Here is a 12284-nt window from a genome sequence, read left to right on the forward strand (position 1 = left end):
TCCTACAGTGAATGGCTTTTCTATTAACGTTACTCTATTTATTCTTCTCATTCTTATTATCTTACTCGTCCAGGTGCTCCCTGGAAAGGTCCGCTGCATTACAAGATACGGCAATCTTTATTATCGTACTCAGTCTACCCTATTAGCGCGCTTTCAATATTATTATCGCCAGATGTTGGAAGAAAGTGATTGTTTTCATGTTCTTAACAAAGTAGATACGATTCTCCTTTCCTGCGACGGGCAAGTATCTGAGGCTGCAGTGTCCTAGTGCCTTTTACAGCGATAGCTTTCGTTCTAGGATGCCGAGAACGTGGAGGTCCCTCGCCCGCTAAGCCCGGACGAGCAGTTCGAACTAGACTTGATGTTGGCCATTGAACGATCACTTGAGGAAAACTTCACACCTCTGGTAAGCGACACAACATTTGTATCTAATGCTGATAAAAATCTGGACATTTACTTCGCAGCCGAAATGGATGACGCTGATACCAAGGTTACCTCTTAGTAGTATTAGTAGCTATAGTGATTTTTGTATTCACCGTCACTTCACACTCAAGCCATCAGAAACCAGTAGTACCTCACCACATTACGTGAACTTTTGAAGAAGAATGTAATATTCATGTAGGCTGAAATCGAACTGAGTTCACAGTCAGTACATCAGCGATAGTACGGAAGTTTAGCACGGCATACCGGTCGTCATGCATTATGCAGTGGACCCTCAGCTGAAATTGGGAGTTGATTGAGTCATTAAGTTTGTTATGCCATTTGTGACAAAGTGTGTTTCTGTTTTATTTGTCTGATTATCTCTTCTTACGCTTAAAATTGTGACACTGGGGGATTCATGTTGGTGAAAATATTAGTGGAATTAAATAAATCAAGAATTTCTTGTGTCAGACGTGATCCACAATTTTTTGGTCCAGTAGTTCCGCCAGAGACACTGACAACGATTTCTTGCATGGAATGGAACTGATTTCAATTGAACCTCAGAAATGTACTACCTATAACACTGGCCTAGTAAATACACCCAATGACACAGAAAACTGGTAAATATTCGTGGTTAGAAACCATGTTTTGACAATGTAGACAAGGAGAAGAAATCGAAACCCTGCTCCAAGATGATTATAAAGTAGCAGTACAGTCGTGCAACGCGCACCAGACAGTGAGAAAAAATGTAAAGAAATTTCTTTTGATGTCAAAGCAGTTGGTGGTAAGAGAACAACATTATGTCTTAAGATAAAATACACACAACTGATTTTAATACGAAAGAAGATAAGAATAACTTTTCAACATTTCATCCTCTACCATAACTGTCTGCAGTACTGCTGAGGAAAACTTTCTGTATTGAAATACAATTATTTCCCGTCAGTGGATTGTCAAGAGTAATGTGAATTCATTCATACCTTTAGATTTTTTTATCATAGTACATTCCGAATGGTATTGCATTACATTTCCAAAGCGCAAATTATGCTTTGCCGAATGATTTCCACTGACACTAAAGTATTACATACTCAACTTTGTGACTGTTATCCTGTAGTTCACGAAATAGTCGAGTAAAAATTTATTTAAGAGTAGTTAAGCAAGAAGGTTACATAGTTACAACGTAGTTTCTAATGACCACATCAGAGGTATGACACTTGTCATGTGCGGTTACGAGTATTGGAAATAACTTAAGAATGTATTGTTATTGTCGTAGGCATGCGGAGCTTTACTGTGAGCAATATATTCGACAGCTGTTGAATAGTATGTGAGTTAGAACGATAATCGATATGATTCCATAGATTCTCATGTGTGTTCATACCCAGCGAAACAAGAGACCAAGGATGTACTTCATAATTTTCCTTGCTCCCTTTCCAGTTAATGGCACCTTTTCCGGTTCCACGACACATCAAACTGCCCACCTGTATTATGCAATCCGCACAAGGAAAGTAAATACGCGTGTACAGGTATACAGGGTGTTTATATCACGATGAAAAATATTTTTAGGGTTAGTGGAGAAGAACAAAATTTATCGATTTGGTATAGGGAACACCAGACAGAAAACGACAGAGTTAAAATTTATAAGGACAAAACGGAAAATTTCACAACAGATGAACGAAATGGCTACCAAATATGACCTCCTCTTTCTATGAATCTATCGAAGAACGACTGATATATCTGTTCATGATTAATTGTACGAAATGAACTGGAGCTACATGATACTGGAATCACATACGTGTATGAAGATCAAGTGGAGTATCCTCCAACAATGTGGAGAGTACGTTTCTCAGAAACACTGTACACTGGTGCAGTACATTGAAAGAAGCAGATGCAGGCCAAATAACCAATAATGCATTACGGAAACTCACAATTTACTTCAAATCTGTATTGGTGGCTCTTCATAACTGTAGCGTGGCGATTCTCAGCGATCTATACATGATTCTTGCAACAACTCGCCAATCTACCCGGACATATGCGCAAACTTCCGATGCATCCAGTGTCCGTACTTTAGCTACAGAGTCACATATGCAATTTGGTTGGCTGAACTTTCGTTTCGAACATAGTTACAGTAAGCCCCTTGTTCTCCTTAAACGTACCTTGCTTGTCCGCAGGCTATGTGTGCCTTAGTAACCGACGTTCACCTCTCACGTCACTGATACATAGCATACCATATTTTCTGTGTCTGTTATCCTTAACGCGCAGTTTATCATCACCACACGACCAGCATAAAAATTGCACTGTTTGAGCATTATTCCCAGCGTTGCATAAAAGCTAGTAATTATGTTTTAGAAAGATCACATCTTTTGTGCTTGGGGTCCTTTTACACACACTGTACCAGCTCACATACAAGGTGCACTACACCTCTAGTGTAGAAAGTAATCACAATAATGTAATTCGGTTACTTAGAATGTGATCAGTAACGACTGTAGCTTTTAGTAACTGCTGTAGCTTGAAAAAAGTAAAAGTAAATTACTGTGTAAGTAGTTAGTGTGGAAGAATTAGTGTGGAATTAGAGTGGTGCATCTGTAGTCCCCATTACGGATTTTGATTTTTGTTACGGTTCTACGAAAAGACGACAAGTGTGAGTATAACATGCAAATCCCTAATTCTACGAAGATATTTAAAAATAAGCCTTACCCTGAACATGTGTTCTCCAGTATTTTCATAATAAGTTTTGCAAATTAGGAAAAGGGATACTTAGCAAAAAGGAACTGCGTATGTTATTCATACATAAAGAAAAAGTTACAAAGGGAAATAAGGAAGGACACGATAGTTTCAAACAGAGAGAGGTGGTAGCTTACTCACTTACGATTGCACGAAACAGAGTCGGTTTAAGGCCCAAGCGACACAGGTCGCCGCCTGGGGCGCCAACTGAGATGTACGCCAGTGAAGCCAAAACTGTAAGATTTCTGTAATGGACATATCCAAATGAGTGGCGACTGATTGGAGCGCCAAGCTGAAAAGGGCGCCCAAGTGCAAGATTTGTGTGCAGTGCATATCAGAATTAGTTGTGGCGAAAACTGAAACGGACGAAAGTATACGACGAGCGAAATGTGGGAAAGTGGTGGGGGGGGGGGGGGGGGGCGAAACCTGAAACGGGTGAAAGGGGTGAAAGTATACGACGAGAGAAATGTGGGAAAGTGGAGGGGGGGGGGGGGGGGGAGGGCGCCAAATGTTAAGTCTCTTTTAAGCTGTTCTCGATTCTCGAACCGGCCCTGACAAGGAACGTCGCTTGTGTGGAACATTATTAAGTGATGAGGTACCTGAATTCCGAAACACCTCGGTATACCTACTCAGGGTACAAAATAACTGAAAGCAAAAGAATGGCCATACTCAGTTGTTACACAATCAACACCAAATGTCATTCTTACAGATTCATGAACTCCGTTATATTCATTTCTCTAGGATCCAGTGAGATTTTTTTCAAACGTTATTGGGATGAATCGCTTAATAATAGTAATAATCTTAACTTTATAACAGTAATAGATAAGTCATTATCTATCTTTTGTTCACTAGGGCAACCCATCTCCATACGTTCAGATGCCTGAGAAGGATGAGGACATACCACATGGAGAGATGGTAAGTTAGCCCTTAGTTTACAGGTGTAAAAAAGTCTTCAGTTCTTTCCAAACACAAAACCTGAAAAGCAGTCTCTACGTAAGTGAAAAAAATTAAGCCTGAACTTTCAGACTACGACTGTTGAACACCTAACTTTAGTCCGCGGAATATGAATGTACTGTCAATTGCTTTCCTTTTTGTATCTATATAGGAAGGAATGTCCTTCGCGCTTACAAGTGTTTGGTAAATTTATCTAGCTCACCTTCATAGCGATCCATCTTTTGGATGCCACTTTAGTTTCCTTTTGTGTTGACGCATGTTATCAGCGCTACATCACACTTTATTGGGTGTAGTGTTGGACGTAAGATTTTTCTTGATTTCTACGTCCACATACATATCCGCATCCCACAGCATATTATATGATGGAGAGCGCTTCGTAATCGCTCGCGAAATTAGTGATGGATAGAAGTAACAGCCGGTCAGAAGTCTCATACGCCCTAAGGCTTTTCATCGAATCTTTGTGATTAATGTGCGATAAATACGTCTGAGACGCTAGAATAGTGTTACGGTATACTTGTAAAAATAGTGTCATGTTTTCTCCAGATAAAAGTTTGCTCGGACTCTTAATGTAACTGATCTAATACAAGCTATTTCTCGCGTTTTACCATGTGACCCATTTTTAAATAGTTAAAACAACCCCAGAACTTCACGGAGACTTATTCACGTTACACAAAGTACTTCCGGGACACTTTCTGCGCAGTGAACCAGCACTCCGTCTTCAAGCCACGAGTGGCCTACCGGGACCATCCGACCGCCGTGTCATCCTCAGAGGAGGATGCGGATAGGAGGGGCGTGGGGTAAGCACACCGCTCTCCCGGTCGTTATGATGGTATTCTTGGCCGAAGCCGCTACTATTCGGTCGAGTAGCTCCTCAGTTAGCATCACGAGGCTGAATGCACCCCGAAAAATGGCAACAGCGCTTGGCGACCTGGATGGTCACCCATCCAAGTGCCGACCACGCCCGACAGCGCTTAACTTCAGTGATGTCAAGGGAACCGGTACATCCACTGCGGCAAGGCCGTTGCCGCAGTGAACCAGACGTCACAGATATTTCTCGTAAAAATAAAAGCTTCACTCGTTTGACCAGACAAGACATTCTCGGTCTCGTCACTAAGTGTGGTCATTACTTCAATACTTGGAAAACTCAACTCCAAATGACGATTTTCTGTTCTTCCAACTTTATTTGGAAAATGACCAATGGTATTGTACAGCTATTTCAGACTGTTTCTAGAACAAATATTCACAAGTGGGTGAAAGCCGGAATTTCTTTAGTCCACTCACATATATCTTCTTTATTTGATTTTTTTAAAACTTGTGTTCTGGTGTGCCTAAACGAGGTTGTATGACACTTCCGTCATTCCTATAAGTACCCCCACACCTAAGGCATCACCTGACCCTCGCCATCAACGTAGGCCTATCTCCACAGCCGACATCAGAGGAGTTGAGTTCGACATCACCTCTGTTTAAATGGCAGCGGGAATACATTCCCGTCCCTATCTACACAAACATTAGGCTTTCGACACTAGAGATAATTCTGGTCTAACCTATCTCATCGGTGTATTTTCAGAGATCTCATCTAGAACTGATAATATTCTACTCAGTGGTACTCTAATGTACCACAAAAATCGTACAGCTAAATCTTCCAAAGTTGTTTCTGAAGCCTACCGTCGATTCACCTGTATCAAATACATATCACCCAGAAGTAGAGGAGGAAACTTAACGGGCTAAACTGATATGTGATAATATTTCAGTGGTTACAAAATCAAGTCAAATTTACGAAGATCTTGGCAATATGAGCCCTCTTACCACTATCCTCTCTGGCCTGGCTGCATGCACTGATTCGTTTGGGAAGACTGTCATGAATCCGTTGTATCAACTCCTGAGGCAAGCTGGTTCACTACTGTTGTAACTGGTCCTTGATATCCTCGACACTGGGACTGGGAAGAAGTTGTAGTCCGAGCTGGTCCCATACATGTTCTGTTGGGAACTGACCCGGAGCTCTTGCTTGTCACGAGACAACCACAGCATCAAGCAGGCAGTCCATAGACACACGTGCCATGTGTGGATGAGCATTGTCCTGTTAAAAAATGACGCAATGGTACTGTCGCATGAGAGGTAACACATCAGGACGCGGGTTGCCCGTGACGATCCATTGTACCCTGAAGCAAACCAGTACAGATCCCATGCCATAATTAGTAAATTCAAGAGTCAATAGTTCATAATCTTGGATACTTTTACATTTTTATGTTATGAGACAAAGTTCCAACCCATGGCAAAGAAGTTGCCACATGGACTATTGTAACTCTGATGACACATAACTTTACCTTTAGTACATCTAGTAATTTTTTAACCAGTGGGACTAATTTGCCTTTTACAGACACTAAATGAGTCTCATTATCATCCTATTGTTGCTTAACATATTCCTTGTAGTTTGTGTTAAATGCTTCAAACATCCTGTAGCATTTATCATTTATCCCAAGGAATATTATAAGATATCTTTTCTATGCCTCCAATTAAGTACTTATTTTCAGTATATTTATCTCTGTGACCATGAAATTAATTTCAAACAATCATATCTACTGCTGTTCATGTTATACTTCTATACTCAATCGTGAATACATCGTCTTAGATGGGTATCAGTTTACGGAACAGAATGGCAAGGATGTGACCTGAAGACAATGACTTTAGTGTGTTATGGTAGTCACTGCAATTGTCTTACTGGATATTGTGTTTTCATTATTTCTTTTTTTATTTGTCCAAGTTCTGATATAATCACTTTCCCTATTTCAGTAACACTTGTTTTTACTTATTTTGCAAATAATCTTAGAATATACCTTCTTCTACCCATTGAAAAGGACAAAAATTCGCCCTTTTCTTAACATTAGGCCAATATGTAGCTGTTATCTGACATATTTATTATGATATACTTACTACCTTCATCTACTTTCATCAGCATTGATTTGCTAGAAGGAAGTTTTTCTCATTTCTTTTCTCCTACTTTTTCTTTATTCTTATTTCCAGCAGGCTCCATAAAGACTTTGTTCACTGTGAACTAAACAGAATTTTTCTGTTATTTATTCCACCATTATTTTCTTGCACACCTCTCATCACGTTTACTTCAGTATGTGACACCTGGAGCTCCCTTAATAAATAGTAGGTCACATTCTACTTACTTGCTCACTCTTTCTGACTACCATAATGAGAAAGACTCAGATATTGATTCATAATTTTAACGTTAAAATTATATATATATATATATATATATATATATATATATATATATATATATATATATATATACTCCTGGAAATTGAAATAAGAACACCGTGAATTCATTGTCCCGGGAAGGGGAAACTTTATTGACACATTCCTGGGGTCAGATACATCACATGATCACACTGACAGAACCACAGACACATAGACACAGGCAACAGAGCATGCACAATGTCGGCACTAGTACAGTGAATATCCACCTTTCGCAGCAATGCAGGCTGCTATTCTCCCATGGAGACGATTGTAGAGATGCTGGATGTAGTCCTGTGCCATGCCATTTCCACCTGGCGCCTTAGTTGGACCAGCGTTCGTGCTGAACGTGCAGACCGCGTGAGACGACGCTTCATCCAGTCCCAAACATGCTCAATGGGGGACAGATCCGGAGATCTTGCTGGCCAGGGTAGTTGACTGACACCTTCTAGAGCACGTTGGGTGGCACGGGATACATGCGGACGTGCATTATCCTGTTGGAACAGCAAGTTCCCTTGCCGGTCAAGGAATGGTAGAACGATGGGTTCGATGACGGTTTGGATGTACCGTGCACTATTCAGTGTCCCCTCGACGATCACCAGAGGTGTACGGCCAGTGTAGGAGATCGCTCCCCACACCATGATGCCGGATGTTGGCCCTGTGTGCCTCGGTCGTATGCAGTCCTGATTGTGGCGCTCACCTGCACGGTGCCAAACACGCATACGACCATCATTGGCACCAAGGCAGAAGCGACTCTCATCGCTGAAGACGACACGTCTCCATTCGTCCCTCCATTCACGCCTGTCGAGACACCACTGGAGGCGGGCTGCACGATGTTGGGGCGTGATCGGAAGACGGCCTAACGGTGTGCGGGCCGTAGCCCAGCTTGATGGAGACGGTTGCGAATGGTCCTCTCCGATACCCCAGGAGCAACAGTGTCCCTAATTTGCTGGGAAGTGGCGGTGCGGTCCCCTACGGCACTGTGTAGGATCCTACGGTCTTGGCGTGCATCCGTGCGTCGCTGCGGTCCAGTCCCAGGTCGACGGGCACGTGCACCTTCCGCCGACCACTGGCGACAACATCGATGTACTGTGGAGACCTCACGCCCCACGTGTTGAGCAATTCGGCAGTACGTCCACCCGGCCTCCCGCATGCCCACTATACGCCCTCGCTCAAAGTCCGCAACTGCACATACGGTTCACGTCCACGCTGTCGCGGCATGCTACCAGTGTTAAAGACTGCGATGGAGTTCCGTATGCCACGGCAAACTGGCTGACACTGACGGCGGCGGTGCACAAATGCTGCGCAGCTAGCGCCATTCGACTGCCAACACCGCGGTTCCTGGTGTGTCCGCTGTGCCGTGCGTGTGATCATTGCTTGTACAGCCCTCTCGCAGTGTCCGGAGCAAGTATGGTGGGTCTGACACACCGGTGTCAATGTGTTCTTTTTTCCATTTCCAGGAGTATATATATATATATATATATAGAACTCCTTATACTATGCATCTGTAGTACACGCTCTGTGCAATTGTTAATGGTCTAATAAATTTTATTTATGTATGTGCAACTGTTGTATGTATTGAAAATATAAATACTTTTAAAATGCACAAATATAAAATACACATGCAGTTTAAATACATATAAATTCTGTATTTATGCGGTGTCAACAGACAATGATTTTTTGTAAAAAAAATTGAATTGAAAAAAAAATTGAAATTTCATGTGACTGCACCAAGTGACGTGATTTGGGAGGACAGAGGGTCTGATCACTGATATTCTATCGACATTTAGGTTTCGTACAATTACTTGAGGCAAATGCTGGAGTGACTCCTCTGAAAAGGACATGGCTAATTTTCTCCCCTGTTCTTCTCCAATCATATCTTGTACTCTGTCCCTAATGGAAGCACTGCTAATGATAAGCTAATTTTCCATTCCTATGGATACATGACTGATTAGTTGTAGCTGGTAGTCTCGCAATATACTTACCAATTAATAAGGTTATACAACAAACATAAAATTAGAAAACAGCAACACACACAGTTTCAAGTGTTATTTTGAATATGGTTACAAAAAATCTGTAACACTCCATTTTCAGACGACGTAGTAAGAATGTCACATTGTTTCAGACTGTTAAAGCAGATGTACATCATGGAGGAATCACAGCAACACAGTTTGTTACTGGTGGGCAGTTACCACCCAAACATCCGGATCTTGGGCCTACAACAAGGCAGTTTCCAGCTGAGGTTTCTATTCTGTATCATTGCAACTAGTCTATTATCATAAAACCTGCAAACTAGAGTGTTGTGTAATGAGTATTTATAGGTTTCTTGTAGTAAATATTTCAGCATCAGTGACGACAAATTTTAGTAGTGTAATACCTGAAGCACACAAGGCACATTTCAAAACTTCACACATTATGAAATGCAAACAATTCTGACAATGGTGGTATCTGTAAACATTTGTGGCAAGTTAAACTTGGTTGATGGGTCATAAATTGCAGCAAAACCTGCTGCCAATTACAGTCAGTAGCCTGCTGGGTGTGTTATCTGCCATGAACTTACTCAAGGTTTAAACAAGTCACTTGTTTCCCTCTGTACCTTCCAAACTCCAGAGATGATCTTTGGCATACTGCTGGACAAATGGTCATCAAGAAAGATTGAAAAATGATTCATCATTACTATATATGAGCCAGGGCTGGCCACAGGATGTCAAACTGCATACAAGCCCTATGTGCAAAACCTGGGGTAAATTAGATAATATGATTTATGTCATATTTCTAATTTTCCTTTAATCTTTTTTTTAGGAAATCAGATAATTCTCTCATCGTACTGAACACATTACATTTTTCATATTGTGCAGGACAATCAACAACAGCTTTACAATTTCAACAGTAAGCTTATTCTGCATATCCATCCACTGAACATTTATCAGAGAAAATATTCTCTCTACAGTTTCATGCACAGGAATGGCAAAGTAGTACTGTACCAATTCACTGCTATTAACACTACTTCTAATGTACTGGTACCATTTTTCAGCAAAAGATCTCCTTACCTGAGTTTCAGAGTTCATTGTGTACTATGTTTTTAAAGCACTTATTTCATCAATGCATACTGAGTCAGTTACAATATTAAAACCTCTTAAAAATAACACCATTTTTCCACTGCTTGCCACTCTGGCTCTTTTTCCAGAGTTAGCCATCGAAAAACACACATACCACAGAATTTGTTTATCCACTGATTTATATAACTGTAAATAGCAATATAAACAAGTGCACATTTCACTTTCAAAGAATTTAACTAAATTTCTGTCATCACATTTAGCAATAAATCCATTACTCTTAACAGGACAAATTGGTTTTTCCTCTTTCATTCGAACTAAAGACAGTGCTGTGTAAAACAGAGTAGATGTCTACCACAGTTTTGTTCTCAACTTCAGTGCACAGAATTTATTTTTGCAAAAAACTCATTACACTTTATACAAACTGTAATTAGCCTTCGACCAGTGGATTTTATAGAAAGAGCCTAATAGTTACAGGACAGTTATACTCATGAGAAATAACATTTTAGAGCTTCATATATCTGCACCAACCTCTGAATTGGAAGTGCAAGTGACAACATCTGATTTCACAGTAAGGCAAAATTGCCTTGTGTTCTATCCCTACAAGCTCACAGAATTCCATTAACTTGTGAGCTCCTAAAGTGTAATTTGGAAAAAATGTGAAAATACATTAGATATGAATGCTCCTAGATCTAACTTAGAATGCCACAGGCAGCTTGCTCAGAGTTATGAAGAATATGACGAGAACACACACTTCCTAAAATATGATCATCCAATTCATTTTTTGGTCTTCTGTTCCAACTTGATCTAGCCCAACCAGACACATCAAAATTTGTATTAATATTGTCTCCCCCAAAGGCAACTACACTTCTGAAGAAATCTCTGTACTGTGGAAGAGTGTCATTTGTTTCAATGCAAATCAGTACTTTTAGTCTGCATACCACCTTCAGATAGAGGAGATCCACATGCAAAATTTGCTGCAGTATTGGAGTCACTGAAGTATTTTTGACAGGTTTACTGGCACAAGACATGGCGTTCAGGATCTGTTGGTGTTTAATGGTGTGAAATGAATGAGCAGCTTCTGCCACAGCAAATTTTAGTCCAGTTTCACTACATGATTTTGGGGAAAAAATTGTTACATGTCATCTGTATCTTGTGCAGCTTTATATTCTAGCGTCTTTTTGTCACATTATGATTCATGCCCTCCATGCGAGATGGAAAGATAGTATAATTTAGGAGAAAGTGCTCATAATGTGAGGGGCTTTTCCTTATCTGTTGTATTTGACTCAAACACTTTACCTTTCTTTACAAGTATCAAATCTGTCCTGTTGTGAAACACACTCAGACGTTTGCCTGCATGCCACTACTGACAGACATATGTGTCATTTGATAATGGGTATATATGTTTCTGTAAAATGTGTCATGGCACCTTATTCTCTCTAGGAGTGTATTTATCTCTTTATTATCACTAGACATTTCTTTAGATACTCAGTTTCTTTATCTCTTACTAATACAGATGAATGTGGAATAATTTCAGTGTTAGTTGCTTATTCAACTTCCTTTTTCTTGGGGATGACAAATGTAATACAAGGCATGTTTTTACATGCCATAGACATTATAAAATTTATTATTTGTTCATCTTGTGAGAAATTTATGTTGTATGGATACATCTGATGACGCAAGCAAGTTGCTTATACAGTGTTAAACACAAGTAAATCAATTTCAGCATGTGCCATGTTTTCAGTGCATAAATACTTATAAATAAATAGTTATTGGTTTTACAGAGTCCATATTAATTCTTTTCAAAATGAATATACATATTGATACATAAACTAGGCACAAAAATTTTGACCCTTACATTTATACTTTGGTAAGAAAGTTTCTTCAAGCTTT

At 40.3% G+C, this 12284-nt stretch overlaps 1 protein-coding gene across 3 annotated transcripts in view; it reads left to right on the forward strand.

The window, feature by feature from the left end:
- LOC126298705 (histone-lysine N-methyltransferase 2D-like) overlaps positions 1-12284 on the forward strand; it is a 156073-nt gene that overhangs the window by 87584 nt on the left and 56205 nt on the right. For 2 of the 3 annotated variants that reach the window (XM_049990130.1, XM_049990131.1), the window contains exons 6-8: positions 299-406; positions 3991-4053; positions 9461-9577. In XM_049990130.1, coding sequence (XP_049846087.1) covers positions 299-406; positions 3991-4053; positions 9461-9577 — 288 coding nt within the window. The remainder of the gene's footprint in view (positions 1-298; positions 407-3990; positions 4054-9460; positions 9578-12284) is intronic. The other variant, XM_049990132.1, reaches the window with a different exon arrangement.

This window comes from Schistocerca gregaria, chromosome X (genome assembly GCF_023897955.1).
Source record: "Schistocerca gregaria isolate iqSchGreg1 chromosome X, iqSchGreg1.2, whole genome shotgun sequence".
Lineage (NCBI taxonomy): Eukaryota > Metazoa > Arthropoda > Insecta > Orthoptera > Acrididae > Schistocerca > Schistocerca gregaria.